Genomic DNA, 19,489 nt, shown 5'->3' with positions numbered 1-19,489 from the left:
GCTGAGAACTCAAGGAGATGAATGAAGTTGGAAGTTAAACACTGGAACTTTCTGAAATGATAGCAGCAGAAGTGAAAAAACAAGTGGAAAGGGCTATGGAGAAAATAACATGTCAGGTACAGAAAGAAATGCTGCTAAAAATTAAAGTTATTAGAGAAGACACAAATAAAAGAATACATGTGCTTAGAAAAATGGTGGAAACAAATGATGCCCAGGATAGGAAAGAAATGGAATCCATGAAATAGATCCAAATAACTATCCAAGAGATTAAAATATCCATTAAAAGTATATGCAACAGGTTGAATGAAGGAGAGGATAGAATTTCAGATCTTGAAGACAGAATTACAGACAGGGATAATGAAAAGAAAGATATCTTAAAATTAGCAAGAGACCATGAAAAATCAATTCAACAGCTACAAGGTGAACCAAAGAATACCATAACATTATCGGGGTCAGTGAGAAAGCTGGAGACAGCACAAATGATATAAAAAAAACCTCTTCAGAGAGATCATGGCAGAAAACTTTGCAAGGGTGCATAAAGAATTTGACATCTTGTTTTTAAATTCTGTAGTATTATAGTTTTTATGTTGTTTTGTTTTGTCTTTTGTTTTGTTATTTTGTTTTTGCTCTTTTTAAAAAAAAGTTCTAAAGGTAAATACTATTTTCTGGGTGTTCATTTATACAGTTCACTGTCAATTTTAAAAATATTTTAAAATGCACCTAATTTTACTGCTTAAATAGGACATTGGCTTAATAGGACATTGCTTTGTACTGATGTAATTTATCAGTGGGTAAGTGTCTAGAACGTTTGCCATCTCCACACATTTCCACTAAGGTTACTGCTAATTTTCTTACATTCAATGGTCTCCATGATAACTCATTCTGAATCTTAGTTTTCCCTGACTAATTTAATAAAACCATTGACTTTTGCTAGCACCACTTTTTTTTTTTGTATTGGCACCAATATATCCCTTTATTAGTACTTTGAAGATGTTGCTTTATAATTAAGTCAAGTGATTTCAAATGATTTAAAATCCACTTAAATTCAAGTAAGTGTACCCATTAATTTAAATAATGTGAAAATAACAGAGGAGGGAACATGAAATGGATGGCTTTTTGAAATTTAGAGAAAATTTGGAAGAATATATTACTCAAATTTTATACTGGTCAAGAATTATGCTCTCATCTTATTCAAATGTGGATCATATCTGTGTGGTTTGCCACAATGCCCATGAAGTCTCTTAATGCTGTGTCAGAAAATACTAGGTATGGTCAAGATATATGGTAAATTCTTACTTAAAAATAAAAAGTTATTTTGGTAAGTGACACATTGCCATTAATTTCCCACAAAATGTTTCACGTGCTTTGACATGTACTGACCCATTATTCTTGCCATTCTCTGAAGCAGTTCTGGAAGTCCTCTTTCATGAGGATCTTTTCATTAGTACCTCTATATCCTGAACTGGTTAAAAATATTTATGCAATTTCTATAGAATGAAAACATTACTGTATGTCTTCATTCACTTCACTCATTGTATCTAGCAATATGCTACTTCTGGCTCCTCCTTAAAGTCAAAATAACCATGAAAAGTAATTGTTTTGAATAGATTCAGAACATGGAGGCAGCCATGATGGTACAACTAAAGACACTCTCGAAAGAGGACTTCCAGAACTGCTTCAGAAAGTGCCAAGAGCAATGGCATAAGTATGTTGGGAGCAAGGGGGAGTATTTTAAGGGGAACAGCAGCAATGCATGTTTTACTGTAATCAAAATTTTAAATGTAAACATTCACTGTATAGTTTGATCATACCTTGTATTATTTTCACTTATATCTTTACATAGGACAAAATGTTTTTATGATAATAGGCTCTGATTGGTGAAGAAGATCCACAGTAAGTGTAAGAAAAGCATACCATCCTCTATGTGACACTAGTAAGTTTGCATATTAGTCTCTGTAAATCAATCCCTAACTAACATGCCTAATGATCAAGTGTAGTCTGACAGCGCCCTGCACTCAAAAGATCCTCTGCTTGGGTTTAATGACCTTTGGTCAAAATTTTTAAGGATTTTATGTCTGTATTGGTATTTTGTAAGTGAGGTCTGTGAGAAAACAGAGCATGTGCACTGGCTTGGAGTTGCTTGTGTGTTATCCTACTTCCTGCCATATTTGCACCTTACTGGTGGGACTCTTGGCCACCTGCCCTCCCTGCCTGGAATTTCTCCCCACACTCTCAGGAAATGGTAACCCAGTAGTGGGCATGGGAGGGCCAACTGAGTTGCAGGGCAGAACCCCTTTGTGTTTGTAAGATTCTGCTGTGAATACCTCAAGCTCAAGGGAGCAATACCTTAAGTAGCAAATAAAAAACAACATGATGGGTCCAGAGAAAGAACATGGGAAAGTGGTTTTTGTTTTCTTTCCCTGCTTTTTGAACAAGGAGTCCCAGCTTTTCATTTTGCTCTGGTTGCAACAACTCTGAATCCGTCCCAAGCATTCTAAAGTCTGTTGGTTTCAGCTGCTCGGAGACATCCCCTAATCATACTCGTGTAGGGGTCCAGAAAGCGAAATAGTTTAGGACCAGAAAGACTTTGTGGGCCTGGCAACTACTCACCTGCTGCAGCAGGAAGACAGCTCTGGGTGGTACACGGAAGGGCACTGCTTGGTCCCAGTAAAACTTTTTTTAGGGACAGAAAAATTTGAGTTTCACACAGTTTTCACATGTCAGAACTATAATTCTTCCTTTGATTTTTTTAACTATTAAAAATGTAAGAAACATCTTTAGCTCACAGCCTTTATCAAAATCACCAGAAAGGGTGATTTCTGCTGGTAGTCATATTCTGAGGTAGGAGTTGGCCCTCCCATGCCCACTACTGGGTTACCATTTCCTGAAAGGGTTGGGCCTCTGAGCTGTAGTTTTCTGACAGCTGTTATGCATTCATATGTGGCTTGGAAAGTAGAGATAAGCATGCTGGACCTCAGGCGATGGAGGTGTTTCAGAGAGGAAAAGCCAGAGAGCACAGCTCATTTTACATGGTGACACTTGGAAAATTTCATTCATAATTTCAGTGAATTTGTGAAAACTTTCTCTTACCTAATGTCTCTGCAGAATTCCATTTGAGTACTAAAAAATCTAGAATACATTAAAATCAAAGTTTTCATAAATGTTCTAGACCCATCCTCTTTTATACCGATTTTTAGTATTGATACCATCTCTTTATTCTTTTCTCCAACTATTGATATTTCAGCTGTCCCTTTCAATCAATCCTGCTTTTGTCTGTCATATTTTGAGGTTCTATCTGCTTTTCCTTAGGTTTGATCACATGAACGTTTCTTCTGATCGAACCCTACCTGCAAACTACTCATGTAATCTTAAGTACAGATAAATCATCTGGCCTCTCTCAGCCATGTATTCCTTCCTAGTTAGGTTAAATAATGCCAGTGGGCACAACAGACAATCCCACAATCCCAATGACTTAACATAAAGGAAGTTTATGTAAATGTCTTGTAAAGCCCAATATGGGTTGCATGACCTTCCTTCAGTTTGCATCTACAGAATCTGGATGTTAAGAGGGATAGTGAAATTTTCCATCTACAGCTGTATTGCCCAAATCAAATGCAATAAAGGCTATGAAATAAAGGGAAGCTATGGTTATTATTGTATTGAGCACTATAATGATCAGTAAATTTATTCCCTAGGCTTACTTTCCACCTGCCTTAAGAGCCAGGCAGTGAATATTTTAGGTGTTATAGATAATGGATTCTCTCACAGCCGCTCTTGAGAGGGAGAACAGCCATAAATAAGCAAATGAATGAGCAATGGGCATAGCTTTTTTTCTAATAAAACTTTATTCTCAGAAATAAGAGGGGGACTAGATGTGGACCACAGGCCATAGTGTACCAACTCCTACCTCAGAATATGACTACCAGCAGTTCTTACTCTTCCTTCCTTCAAATGCTCAGTGAGCTTTCAGTAGTTCCTTCCTCCTCAGTATTTTACATATTGGCTCACTGGAGACTTCTTACTTAGAATCGATGGTTACAGCCCATCAGATACCACGTCCAAGAGAGTTAACCACATTACCATCTCCTAAAAGCATCGATATCTCCGATCGTATCGCTGTTGCTTTACTACAGCATTTTATATCTTGCCTGGAATTCTGTAACATTTTCTTAACTAGTCTCCCTTCCTCTTTTCTTATCAGACCAAACATTCTCTAAACTGCTAAAGTGAATTTATTACAGTATTAACCCAATTATGAAGCATTCTTTCTTGGAAATCATGTTTTGATTACTTAAAACATTCGGGTTAAAGATCAGATTCCTATACATGGCTTTTAGAAGCTTTTATGATTTGACCTCTGCAACTTCCAAGACTTTATGTCTTGAGCCCACCAGTGTCTTTGCAAACTGTACGATAGCCATGCTGAGTTATTCGAAGTTTTGTACCTCTTTCTCCCCATCTCCCCATCTCTCCTTCATTTGCCTATCAGCTCTGCTTCACTCAACTCAGCTATGAGTCACCCGTTCATGGAACCTTTTCTGATCACCTTCCTGAAGCAGAGGCCTACCTTTTGGCCCCCTTATATTCTAGGCTTCCACGTATTGTGTCTCTTCCCTGTGCACCATCTCTCCGCTCACCTCGATTCTCCAGCCACCTGAAGAGTAAGGACAATGTCTTACTTTTACTCCTGGTGCAGTGCTTACCGTGCATTTACCAATAGCTGCAATTTACTGTGTGTTCAGCAAATATTTATAGAATGAATTAATGCGGCAGAAAATAGACTGTTTGTCTTCATGACTGAATAACAAATTATGTTTTTAATGGAATTAGAACTGTAGGTGGCCATGGTTCAGAAACATATATTTGAGAAACATTTGGAAGCAAGGAAAGCAAATACATCAGTTGGTTTGACCTTTATAAAACTTATGGGATGGAACATTAAAGAAAATTGAATATATATATATATATATACACACACACACACACACAATACAAGAGAACAAAATCTAGACTGATGGCCACACCAGTGTCCCAGCTTATGGCCCTTTAATTGCTGTTGCAGAGCCCAGAGGAAAGGACACTGAGTGTGAACTGAGATTCAGTAGCCCCAAGGATAAACATTTGATGAGAAACCAGGCCTAACATTAAACTCTGCTCTTTTATACTTTAAAAGCAACTAAGTCTTGTGTATGTGCTAATTTGAATTCTATTACTGAGTGCATGTGTCCTAGTAATAAATGATTTACACTCTCATGTAGAACAATAGTCACACCTCTCCACTTTGTCATAAAACACGGCAAGATAAAAGAAAAAGTATATTGTGATAGTTTCATGTCTTATATTAAAAATTCCATAAAAGCAGATGTTCCTTATGTGATTATGTTACATTATGGACTGAATGATATTTTGTAAAAAAAGAAAAAAACAGGATGAGCAGAAAGAGCCAGAGTATTTGAGTATCTAATCTATGAGTACGATGATTGAATTAACAATCATTTAAGGGCAATGAAAACAGTAACAAGCCACAAACTTATTGTACTTCGGTGAAAGTAAAGTGCAATAAACTTCACTATATTATACAAGGCTTGCATTTAATCTATTGTAATGTTTATAATAAATTATTAATATGTCAGTAAATAAACATAAAGAATGCAAAGTAAAACTTATATTGATTCATGAGAAATGGACGCACATCTGAGAGCCAAAAGATTGCAATTTTACCTAAGGACAATGTTAGACACTTATGTGGGCAGGAAAAAAAATGAATGTAATTAAAATATAGGCAAGACCAGAAAACTGCTATAGGGAATAATATGTTAGTGACGAAGGCTATGGATTATATCTATTATTACTCCATCATTTTAACTTTTATTTTTAAATTGACTTTCCTTGGTAGTTGGGGATTAATTAAAATCCTTAAAAAAGAAAATGAAAGTTCAGTACAAATACCAAGTAGATTCTTAGATCTTAGAAAATGTTCTGTATAACTTTACTTAATTCTGATGATTAAATTCCAGCATATGGTACTTGGGGACAATATCTAATGCTACCAATTCCTTGGACTATATAAAGAATCAAAAAAAGGGGACTGCTTTAATTATACTTCAGTGTTGTAAGGGACCTTTTATTATTGGATTTTATATCCTTAGGGTCTAGCAAATGCCAGATGTTTAATAAATGTTAGTTGAATGAAAAGTGACTTAAAGTTGTAACTTTCAAAATTGACCATTATAAATGCTGTGCAGTATGTCTTTTTTATCATCTTTTGGGGGACAAATAAAAGTCAATCCTATATCAACTATGCCATCATATGTGTTCATTGAATGATCTTTTCATTATTTAACTTATCAAGTAATTTACTATCTGTTTCTAAGCCCCGTCATATTTAAGGAGTAGAACCTAGAGAACTTAACTGAAGTTGTCACAGATTAAATGAATGGAGAGATTGGGCTAAAGATAAGTAGAGTGATATTAATCCTCTTGTCACATTTGTTTTTTTTTAGCCTAAGCAACGAACATCCATTGTGTCTTCTCTGGATTTTCATCGAATGAACCACAACCAAGAATATTTTGAAATCAGCACGTCTACAGTGTGTACCAGCTCTACTTCCAGCCCTCCTGTTAGTCTGCCCACATCTTCTGTGGGAACCACGGACGTCAAGAACGAGGGAACTGACCACACAGGTAACAGCAGTTCACTGTGTGCAGTTGTACTTTTGAGCTTGTAAGACTGGAGCCTTTATAATTTAGCAGAATTAAGAGGAGTCTTCATACAAATTATATTTTTGGTTCATGTACATGTGTGGCAACGTTGGGGGTTAGCATCTTTGTCAGAGTGTGGGTACAATATTCTTTTTCAATACATTAATGATCTTTCAGGTATTAAAGATGATTTAATGTTATTATGGTAATAAAACAGCCACAGACATAGAAGTGTTCTTCTTCCACTGCAATATAGCCTTCTATACAGAGTGGTATCAACTAATCAGCATATGACTTTGTGGATAGCTGCTTTGAGGTGTATCCATACCAAGGATATCTGGTAAGACCAAGTTGGAAAATGTTGCCAAGGTGGGCTTTAAACCTGCTCATTCCAAGATGAACTTGGAGAGGAGGGGTGTAAAAGTAAGGAGAACATTAAGGAAAGCCACAGCACCCACCACTAAAACATACTTGGTTCTACTCAGTCAGATTTATATTTTTTTTTCTTTGGAGAAGAAAGAATTCATAATTAACTGATAAGGCCCTAGACAAATATGAGAAGTGGAACCCAAAATCTCTTACCCTTCTGTCTAATTTACAGTAAGTAAACTACTAAATTACTTTCCTTCAAAAGTGATGCAATTTTAAACCCAGCAGATATGATTAATATGCATTTTAGAATCAGAAATATTGTCAGTATGGGCATTTCATGTCATTTTTGTTCAGAATGTGTGTATATATGAATATATGTATATACATGTATATATTTAAGTCCTTTCATCTGACTGTACTTTAAAAAGCACTGATATAAACATTCTAAAAATGTAGCCAGGGAGTTATTTTCTATGAGGAGGGAAAAACTGATTTCAAATGTGATGACTGATGGGAATGGTAAGATCCACATTTTTTGGAAATTGTAACCCTACCTTCCATAGCAACTAGAGCAGTCATTCCAAGAGGTAAATAGAGCTTGGTATTACCATCCATAAAATGCACCAAAGACCTCATCTAGTTGCACTTAGAATAAAACACAACTTCTTATCATGGCTAGTGAAGCCCAATTCAACCTGGCCCCTATCTCTAATTTGATCTGTGGTCCACTGTGGTCTTCTTTGCTGAGTATCTGACTGAGGCACTTTTGCACTTTGGTCCTATCTACCTTCAATCTCTATCTCTAGATTTTCTTGTGATAGAGTGTTATTTCAGTTTTCACTCAAATGTATTTCCTTGTACAGGCTTTCCTGGACAACCGCATTTTAAGTACAAGGTCTCAATATGGTGCTAATTATAATAATAAACAAAAGGACAGTGATAATAAATACATATTTAAGTATCCGTGTGAGTCAGGCACTGCATGTGAGTTGTGAGAAACACAACTTAGAAGGGTAGGGGTTTGTCTTGGCTCACGGTTTCTTAGGTTTGAGTTCCTGGTCAGCTGATGGCATTGCAGGAGGCCTGTGGTGAGGCAGAAGCATGGTGGCAGCAAAGGGACATGGAAGGAAAGCCGCTCATCCCATGGGGAAAAAGTGAGAGAGCAAGAGGCCAAGGACAAGATGGTGTCCTCAAGGTCATGCCTTCCCAGGACCTACCGCCTTCATCGATGCACCACCTCCCAAGTTTCCACTACCTCCCAGTAGCACCCTCAATGGATTCATCCACCGATGAAGTCAGAGCCCTTATGCTCCAATCACTTTCCAAAAGTTCTACCCTTCAACACATGAAATATTTGGAGACCTTTTCAATCGAAACCATAACAATGCTCTAGAGACTTTACGTATATCAATTTATTTAACCTTATGACTGCCGTATGAATTAGGTATTACTCTCTGCAGATGACAAAACAGATGCAAAGAGAATAACTAACTGAATACAACCCATACAGACAGAGCAGTGCTGTAAGGTTGGTGCCTGAGTCCATGTTCTCAAGCACTTCTCTGCATGGCTCTAGTCACTTCTCTTTTCTCTCTTCCATGGTGTTATTTATGAGACAAAATAATACTGATTACTTCTTTGCTTCTTTATTATCTTCTCTCTTTCAAGAATGTGAACTAGAATAGATGGGTCTCTGGCACATTATAGATGATAAAGTCAGATTGCCTAAGTTTGGTTAGTAATTAGGAGACTCAGTCTTTCCTCTGAGTTTTTTGTATTAGAATTTTCTTATCTATAGAATTAGATTAACAATGAATTAATTAGATTAACTTACCCTGTGGTGCAATAATGCATGTAAAGTGATTAGCATAATCACTGGCACATACTTAGTGCTCAATAAATATTAATAACTATTAGAGTATCAGCAGTAATTATGATATTAACATAATTCTTTGCAATTTGCATCAAACCTAGCATTCACTCAGCTACCATTTATTGTTTGTCTGCCATGTAACAGATGCAGTTTTATAGCAGAGGAGAGAGAGAGGATGTGATTTGTAAAGAAAAATAGCATGTGGACCACTGAAAGGGTTCTGGGCATATAATTATTATTCAGTCAGTATTCATTTGACTGCCTTGCTCCAAATTTTAAAATTGTAAAATGGGAGCAATGACGAATATTTTGATATTTGGCTTTAGGAAACTCTGTCTCAGCTTTATTTCAGTGAAAACATTATTTTTCTGATGATTAAGTTTTTAATTTTTTCAATAATCCTTTGAGGTAGATGAAATATTATTTCCTCTCTCTATGTCTCCCCCCTCTTTGCCCCATTCCTCCCTTCCTTCTTCTCTTCCTTTCTCCCTTTTTCTTTCTTTCTAATTAAAGCTAGAGAAGTTACAGATCTTGTCTCCAGGCCCTAGTGCCTCTCTGCACTCTGAGTGTGCCCGCAGAGGGAGAGGATAAGAACATACTTTTCATGGTGCCATGCAAAATGTGTGGAGCAATTTTAGCCATGAAGATGTATTTAGGTCTGCCTTTAAATAAAACTAAAATCCAGCCTTATAACAGTTGAAATGGTTTCCAGTAGCATGTTTCTATAGTTTTCTAACATAATGTATTACTTTAAAATTTCATCAAAAGTTTTAAAATAGTCAACAGTGTGGAAAGACAGTGCTGATTTGCCTGACATTAAACAGTAAAACTTTAAATGTTTAAAGTAAAACTCTTAAGGTTGACCATTTATCTGTCTGAAAAAAGTATTTATTTAAGAACCTTTATCTAAAGACACTGCCATGCAGTAGGCATTGAAAGAGAATGGACTTGAGTCAGTTCCCTTACCAATCTGCTCCAAATTTCCCATCAAACCACCTAACTTTTCTGATCTTCACTTTGCTCCTCTGAAAAGGGAAATAATATCTAGTTCTAGGGTATTATAGTGGTAAGTGATTTTACTTATGTGAAGGCATTTTATAAACTGTGAATACTAATATTATTTAATACTATCACCATTATCAATTAATATCTTATTTCTCTTTTCCAATATTTTTACTTGAAATCTATGATAGTTTTAGGATAGCAGAGCCCTCTGTAAATCTGTACTCCTTAGGTAAGGTGATTAACCTTCTCTTGTTTCTGAAATATAATCTAAACTAACAGATGCATCTACAGTTCAGTTTGTAAACAATTGTTTGCACAAAAATTAATCTTAACAAAAATGGCATTTAATAGAACAAAGACCAACTGCCTTCAAAACCAATGGATTTATTATAACATAGGGCCCTTTAACAAGTATCCTGAACTGTGATTAAAATGTCAGTGTATGACTCATCAAAACAGGCTGTTGAAGTGGAAGGGCCTTGGTGTTAGACAGACTGGGGAATGATATAAACAGGTTGCACTTGACTAGAAAGATTAGTATTAACATACAGTAAGTAGATTTGAGATGAGCTGAAATTGGAAGTGGAGAGAAACTGTCATCAGCAATGGAAAGATGTAAGCAAATCTGAGAGATCAAAGGAAGCAACAAACAACAGACCGAGGCATGGCTATGCAAAGGTGAGGGAGAAGAGTTCAAGGAGGGCCCTATGCTTCTAAACTGAAGCAGATGAGCCCAAGCTAAACTCTGTTGCTTGCAACATGGAATGTTTGTAGGCACAATGGTGAGGAAAGGCATATAGATTATGTAAGGATGAATAGGCCATTTAAGGACTTTGGTTTTGATTTGAAATGAAATGGGGGTGTGGCCAGGTCTTTCAGAAGTCACATGACCTAACCTCCGCTTCATAAGATTCCCCTGGCTCTTGTGCTGGGCATGGGCCAGGGTGGTGGAACAAGGGTGGAAGCAGGCAGCTAGATTGGAGGCAATCACAGCACTGCAAGAAGATGAGAGAGGAGGGCAGCCCCGATCTAAGGTGAGGCAGTGGAGGAGGGGACAACCAGATGGATTTGGGTTGTGTTTTTTAGATAAATGTAATAGGATGTTATGGAAGAATAGATGCAGTGTGTGAGAAAAGAAAATTAAGGATGCCTCCAAGGTTTTATTTTCCTGAACACCTGGAAGAAAGGATTTCTTATTGTATCATATACAAGATGCTGTGAGAAGAGCACACTAGGGGAACATGGAGTTAATTTTAAGCTCCAAATGCCTACTAGATATCTGAAAGGTGTTGAGTAGGCAGCTGAAGGTTCAGTCTGAATATAGACATGTGAACATCGTCATTATATAGATGATATGGAGTGAACATAGATAAAGGGGACTGAACACTGAGGTAGGTGAAGGAGGAGATAAAAAATGCCAGCAGGAGCCACCTGGAAGGTTGGAGGAAATCTGCTGAGTGCTACACTCTGAAGTCAGGGGAAGCAAGTTATTAAGAAGGAGGAAGAAGTCAACTCAGTCAAATGCAGCTGATGCACTGAGTGAGACAAGGGCGCGGTTAAAGAAGTTTCATGGATTTAACGATGTGGAGGTTACCGCTCACCTGGACAAGAGCAACTTCAGCGAAATTAAGGGGACAAAGGCCCAACATAGCGAGTTTAAGGAAAATGGGAGGAGAGGACTTACAGAGAGCAAGTATAGTTTCATTCATAGTTCAAAGAAATACGCCAGGCTCAGAAATGGATCCCTACGATCATACCGCTTCATATATGTTTAACAGGATGTAACCTTTTAAGGGCTTTTTTCTCCAAAGGGAATTTTTAAGTTATGAAGGAGGAGAAGCAAGGGATGGGTTTTACATGTGAACCAAGTGGAAAGACTGGTTTTGGTCAGGAGAATGCTGCAAATAGGTGGGATGTTTAGGTTTGCATGCTATGCTGGCCGGCATCTGTATGGCAGGAATATGTCTGTGGAAAACACGAGAGTTTCCTGAAATAGAAAGTAGAAGCCCCATCTGAGATCAGAGTTGAAGGTAGAGTTTGAGGAGAAAATAACTGCTCAGTGGATGAATAAAAAATTAATAGTGTGGTCAGCTGAGAGCCTTAAAGGCCCATTTGGTGCGCATGTTCATAAGTTTTAATGTCCGATTAGCCAATGTAGTTCTTTTTCCCCAGCTTGGATCAGCTGGAGAATGTAGGTGCAGAGAATTTGAAGAGCTGAATTTTATGTAGGTGGTGGTTTTGCTAAGTGAGTATATCGAGGTGTTTGAAAATCAAGGACATAAAAATGCAAGAGAGTGAGTGTAAACTTGCAGAATTTAGAAGAAGGAATAGAATAACAAAGTGACAGTGAAAAATCAGTAGGACCATTGGAGTGGGCATTCCAGCGGATCGCAGAATTGCTGGAGTACAGACTAAAGAAGAGGGCTGGAATGAAATGTGGATTCTGTGAGTGGGATGCACATAAAACCAGGAATGATTATAATTATTAAGCATCACAGGACCTTAAGACTATGGAGTGATCAGCTAAGTTAGCGTCCTTATATACAAACAAAGTTTATTAGGTGAGTACAGCAATTTCCTGGAGGAAATTCCTGAAATAAAGAACCATATTTGTTTCTACATTGGTCTCCATTCACAATATTAAAGTAATATTTCCATTCATTTAACAAATTATGCAAGTCAACTTTACCTGGGTTCACATTTTCTATATATAGTATTTTGTCCCATTCTTCCCTGAGGTGCCAGGGCCCTGTGTTATTCCCTGGTGCTGTTCATGTTTTCTTCTCAAAGGCTCACTCTGCTCCTGTCCACCATATATCTCATTCTCGTAGCAAACATTTGAATAACCTGAGAGCCCACCAGCTAAGGGATTTCAGTCTCTTGAGTACTCTTAATATTTGCCAATGTGCTCATTTTTACTAACATTTTTTTAAATAGAGGTGGTGAGAAGTAGTGGAATTCTGCATCTATTTTAAAGGTAGAACAACACTATTTTGATGGATTGGATGTGGGATAAGAGAAAATGAAAAGGACCAAGGGTATGGTTCAAAGATTTTGGGTCCTTTTGAATAACTGGAAGTGTGGAGTAAATATTAATTGAGAGAGGGGATATCAGTTTTAGATATTTTAACTTGAAATATTATTGGCTGTCAAAGCAGTTCTGTTGAGGGAGTCAAGACACTGATTTTTCATTGTGGTAGACAAGGTGTGAGAGGGCCATGTGGTAACTGTGTGCTCATCAAAAGGGAAGGTCATCATCTTTAAAAGATTAAGAAACAGTGGTTTAGCCACTGATGAGTGACTTAGGAGTTCTGAGTTCCTCAGTGAAAAGGTCCTAGGTAGGTGTGTGGTGAATTTCTGGGGGAGAAGAACGTGAGCGTAACATGTAATAAGTGGAAAGTTATGTCCAGAAAGCTCTTTCTATATGAAGAATTTTTTGAGTTAGCACCTTCTCAAGGGCACCTGCTAAGCAAGGCAACTGCCCTGGGTAACTAATTATTTCCAGTCTTGCTGGTAGTTTCAATCCATTTGCCTCCTGCTGGAGAAAACTGATGAGAAGAGGAAATATTTTAAAATATAATATGAAAAAGTGCCTCTTCCCAAATGGAAGAAATAACAAACAAAAGCCTTTAAGTGCTTGGTAGCATAGGATGACTTTCTGCAAAAGAGAAGATATGCTAGAGGAAAACTAAAATTAAAATGGAAAAGGTGGCATGGTCCTTTCACACTGCTCAGGAATTTCCAGAAAGGCAATTGAAGGCCTTGCTTTTAATGAGTTCACGTGGACTTGGATGGACCTCTCCAAGCCCAGGAATCGTCACTGTAGCAGCCTCTGGAAACAGGCAGCTGAGGGAGGCTTTGGTTTCCTGCAGACATGAATGTCAATTCAAGCTACTGAGACCATCTTTAAACTCCAAGCTAAGAGTCAGGGTGATCTGATAGAGAGAAGTTAAGAGTTAATGAGAATAATATATAATTACATTTTGAGACTTATTTGCTTAAAAATAAACATTAAATGAATCTGCCAAATTATTGATAATTAAATTCAGTACTTCAAGTAGATCAGGATTTTAGGCATCCAAAATGAAAGCATTTTTATGTCAAATGCCAGTATAGTAAAAAATATTTTTATCTGCTCTTCATAAATCATGAGATGTCTCATACATTTTTTTCTGTTTTCCATCTAATGCTACATTTCCTGCTGTCTTTGGGATGTATTACACATCACACACAAGGCCAGATATAAATAAATAGATTTTAGACAAAGAAAACTAAAGATGATTATTTTTTACCTGCATGTGTAAACACCGTATTATCTCAGTAGTGTAAGAACTTGAAAGAGTGATTAAAATCTAGGAGGTCAAATAGACATTGTGAAAGGCAAGAAAACTGCTCAAAGGGAAAGAACACCTGGGATGAGGGAAGAGAGAAAAGAAAGAAGGGGAAAAAAATACATATATACGTATACACAGGATAGCTAACAGTTGTACTACTGACTGTGATTGCTCTTTTAAAATGAACAGTTAATGTTTAAGTGTATGATCAATCTTACATGTCTATATTTGTTTATCTGAGTATCCAAATTGAGGATATCAATATGTAATACAACAACCATTGTTAATTTCCTATCACCTTGTCCGAGATTCTGTATTGTTTGTATTGTTTTTGTGTTATTTTCTAAGTGTATGTGTGTTTGTTAAGATGTTTTCATTCTTTTATCTTTAAAATAAAAAAATAAAATATTTTAAAGAGAGTAGTAAAAAAGAGCAATAGCAAAATGCCAACATTACAGAAATAAACAAAACAAAGTAAGAACATTAAAAATGATACAGGGTTTCCAAACAAAATGATAGGAATTAACAGTGGTTGTTATATTACATATATATTGCATGTATACATATATACATATACATATATATATATATATATATATATATCTCCTTCCTTTCTTTTTTTTCTTCTTTCCTTCATCACAGTTATTCCTTCCTTTGAACAATTTCTTTCCCTTCATATTATCTGTTGTATGTTTTGGGGTTTATTTACTCTTTCAGGTTCTTACACTAGGGAGACAATATGATGTTTACACATGTGGGTCCGATTTATTTCACTTATGAGTATGGTCTCTAGTTGTGTCCATTTACCTATGAAAGCCTCGAGTTTATCTTTTTTATAGCTGAGTAATATTCCATTGTATAAAAATACCACATCTTTTTATCCACTCCTCAGTTGATGGGCATTTGGGTTGTTTCCAAGATTTAGCTATAACAAATTGTGCTGCTATAAACATGGGTGCGCATATATTGCTGTGGTATGATGTTTTTAATTCTTCTGGGAAAATACCCAGAAGGGGAATAGCTGGATTAAGTGCAACTTCTAATCCTAGTTTTGTGAGGAATCCCCAAACTGATTTCCACAGTGGTTTCACCAACCTACACTCTCACCTTCAGTGGCGAAGAGTGTCTTTTTCCCCACAGCCTCTCCAGCACTTGTTACTGGTTGATTTCTTGATGATAGCCATTCTTTCTGGGCTGAGAAGGAATCTCAGTGTTGTTTTAATTTGCATTTCTCAAATGACTAATGATGTTGAGCATTTTTTCATGTATTTATTTGCCATTAGTATTTCTTCATCTGAGAAGTATGTATTCATCTCAGCTGCCCATTTTTGGCTTGGGTCTTTGAATTTTGGGGGCCTTTTTTTTTATTTTAAAGATAAAAGGAGGGAAACATTAACAGACATACAACATTTTACAACATATCATAAGCACAATACAGACAACACAGAGTTACAAACAAAGTGGTAGGGAATTAACAATGGTGGTTGTATTACATATTGATATCTGCAAAGTGGCTTCTCATGAAAACAGATATAGACATGCAATACTGGTCAACCAAAGACTCATTGACAGTTTCTTTCAGCATAGAAATAGAAGACAGAAGAACAACCATGTTAACTATCCTGTATATACATACATACAAAATTTCTCCTTCTTGGGGGCCTTTTTAAAAAATTCTTTGTAAGTTCTAGATAGAAATCCTTTGTCTGAGGGGCAGTTTGTTAAAAAATTTTTCCCATTTCGTGGGTTTTCTTTCTACTCTGTTGGTGATTTCTCTAGATGTGCAAAAACTTTTCAATAATGTTATCCCGATTGTTGATTCTTTGCAGTATTTCCCATGCAGTTTGTTTTTTGTTCATGAACTCTCCGCCTACTCCTGTCTCTTCAAGATTTTTACCTACTTTCTCTTCCAGTAGAGTTCATGTTTCTGTTTTGATATTTGTATCTTTGATCCATTTTGACTTTAGTTTAATGCATTGTAATAGACATGAGTAGTTTTAGTCATTGGCATGTGGAAAGCCAGTTTTTCCAGCACCATTTATTAAAGAGGCTATCTTTCTTGCAGTGAGTATGTTTGGCCCCTTTGTCAAAGATAGGGTGGCTGATTGTGTTTGTAGTTGTGTCTGAATCTTCTAATCTGTTCGATTGATTTTCAGGTCTGTTTTTTTGCCAGTATCATGCTGATTTTATCACAGTAGCTTTGTAGTATAATTTTAAGTCAGGGATTGTGATGCCTCCTGCCTTTTCTTTGTTGCCTAGCATTGCTTTTGCTATTTTAGACCTCTTCTGGTTCCAGATGGATTTTAGGAATGTTTTCTATAGATCTGTGAGGTATACTAATGGTATTTTAATTGGGATTGTATTGAATCTGTACAGCAATTTTGGGAGTATGGCCATTTTCACAATGTTTGTTCTTCATATCCATGAGCAAGGGATATCTTTCTGTTTTCTGAAATCCTCTTCAAGCTCTTTTTTCAGAGTATGATACTTTTCACTGTATAGATCTCTTACTCCTTTTGTCAGATTGATTCCTATGTATTTCATTTTTTTTTTTTAGATGCTATTATGAAAGGTGTGGTTTCCCTAATTTCTCTCTCAGTCTGCTTGTTGTTTGTGTACAGGAATATTATTGATTTTTGAATGTTGTATCCCGCTATGATACTGAATTTGGTTATTAAATCTATGAGCCTTTGGTGGAGTTTTGGAGGTCTTCTATGTAGAGTATCATGCCATTTGCAAATAATGATGATTTCAATTCTTCCTTTCCTATCCTTATTCCTTTTATATCTTTCTCTTGTGTAATTGTTCTGGCTAATATTTCAAGAACTATGTTGAATAGAAGTGGTGACAGTAGACATTCTTGTCTTGTTCTTGATTTTAAAATGAAAGCTTTCAATTTTTGTCCATTTAGTATAATGTTAGCCATTGATTTGTCATAGATGGCTTTGATCAGATTGAGGTAAAGACTATCTATTCCTATTTTCTCTAGGGTTTTTATCATGGATAATTGTTGGACTTTATCAAAAGCTTTTTCTGCATTTATTGAGAGGATAATGTGGTTTTTGTCTTTGGCTCTCTTGATATGTATATTACAGTAATTGATTTGCATATATTGAACCATCCCTGCATTCCTGGGTTGAATCCCACTTGGTCCTGGTGTATAATCTTCTTGATGATTTGTTGTATTGTATTTGGTAGTATTTTATTGAGGATTTTTGCATCTATATTCTCTAGGGAGATTGGCCTGTAGTTCTCTTTCTTGGTTGGGTCTTTCTCTGATTTTGGTATCAGGCTAATACCTGCCTCTAGGAATGAGTTGGGGAGAATTCCTTCCCTTTTAATTTCATTAAAGAGTTTGGAGAAGAATTGGTATTAAATCTTCTATAAATTTCTTGTATAATTCAGCTGTGAATCCATCAGGACCTGCACTTTTCTTCACTGGCAAGTTTTTATTACATTTGCAATTTTGCTGGCTGATATTGAGTTATTCAGGATTTTTATATCTTCCCTGTTCAGCTTTGGTAATTCATATGTACCTAGAAATCTATCCATATCCTCTGTGTTTTCCATCCCATGGAGAAAGGATTTTCAAAGTAGGTATTGAAGATCTTCTGAATTTCTACAGGATCTGTAGTGATTCCATCCCTTTCATTCCTTATTGCATGTGTTTCAGTTTTTTGTCCTCTTTTTTCATCAAGTTGGCTAGGGCTTTATCTATTTTATTCTTTCAAAGAACCAACTCTTTGATTTATTATTTTTTTGTGTTGTTTCTTTAGTATCATCCATTGTGTTAATTTCTGTCCTAAGTTTTATAATTTCCTGTCTTCTTTGGGCTTTGGGCTTGACTTGTCCTTCTTTTTCTAGAAGCTTGAGGTGCAGCATAAGATTGTTTATTTGTGCTTGTTCTGTTTTCCTGAATTTGGAATGAATAAATTTCCCTCTGAGGACTGCTTTCATTGTGTCCCATAGGTTCCTGTAAGTTGTATCTACACTTTCATTTGATTGTAAATATTGTTTAATTTCTTCTGTGATTTCATCTGTGATCCATTTGTTGTTCAGCAAGATGTTATTTAATTTCCATGTGTTTATAGAGTTTTTGTGTTTTCATCATTAATTTCCAATTTCATTGCACTGTGGTCTGATAGTATGCATGAGATAATTTCAATTCCTTTGCATTTACTTGAGCATGTTCTGTTGCTAGCACATGATGTATTTTAGAGAATGCCCCATGTGCAGCTGAGAAGAACGTGTATTCTAATGCTTTTGGGCAGAACACTCTGTAAAGTTCTCCTAAGTCTTGTTCACAAGTTTGGTTTAGTTCTGTTATGTCTTTGCTTATTTTTTTGTCTCATTGATCTATCACTTTGTAACAATGGGGTGTTAAAGTCCCCTGTTATGATTGTCTTGCTACTTATTTCATTTTTAATGTCTATTAAAATCTGTCTTACATAGTTGGGTGGTCCTGTATTTGGGGCATAGATGTTTATGATTATTATCTCTTCCTCTTGAAGTTTTCCCTTCACAAGTATGTAGTGACCTTCTTTATCCCTTTTAATTGTTCTTGGTTTGAAGTTCACATTGTCTGCAAACAGAATATCTATACTTGCTTTTTTCTGGGTTCCTGTCACATAGAGTATTGTTTTCCATCCTTTGATTTTCAGTCTGTGAATTTCCTTTTAGTTAAATGTGTTTCTTGTATACAGCATATTGTTGGATTTTATTTCTTGATCCACTGTACCAGTCTGCATCTTTTGATTGGTGAACTGAGATCATTTACATTGGTGGTTATAGCTGATATGCATTGGTTTATTTTTGTCATGTTATTTTCTTGCTGTTGGTTCCTCCTTTTTCCTCTATTTAATTGGTTGCTCTGCATGGTGGTTCCTTTCTGTTGTTGTTCTTCAAGTTGTCGTCTTTTTTAATCTCTTTCTAGAATATCTTTTAGTACTCTTTGTAAGATTGATTTGGCACTCATGAATTTCTTCAGTTGTTCTTTATTGTGGAAATATTTTATTTCTCCATTAATTTTGAATGATGGTTTTGCAGGGTACATCAACCTGGTTTGGAAGTTGTTTTCTTTCAGTATGTGAAATACTTCACTCCAACCTCTTGTTTACTTAATGGTTTGTATTGAGAAATCTGCCGTGATTCTGATGGGCTTTCCTATAAAGGTGATCTGTTTTTTTCTCTTACAGGTTTTAAT

General features: G+C 36.2%; 1 protein-coding gene across 2 annotated transcripts in view; it reads left to right on the top strand.

The window, feature by feature from the left end:
* Anks1b (ankyrin repeat and sterile alpha motif domain containing 1B) overlaps window positions 1-19,489 on the top strand; it is a gene marked incomplete at its 5' end in the record, with an annotated part of 1,074,464 nt that overhangs the window by 470,348 nt on the left and 584,627 nt on the right. For both annotated transcript variants that reach the window (XM_005374511.2, XM_013518589.1), the window contains 1 exon segment: window positions 6,504-6,684. In XM_005374511.2, coding sequence (XP_005374568.1) covers window positions 6,504-6,684 — 181 coding nt within the window.

Source organism: Chinchilla lanigera, unplaced genomic scaffold (genome assembly GCF_000276665.1).
Source record: "Chinchilla lanigera isolate Chin_1 unplaced genomic scaffold, ChiLan1.0 scaffold00004, whole genome shotgun sequence".
NCBI lineage: Eukaryota > Metazoa > Chordata > Mammalia > Rodentia > Chinchillidae > Chinchilla > Chinchilla lanigera.
Note: the sequence above shows the minus strand (reverse complement) of the source record. Positions and strands in the feature narration are given on the sequence as shown.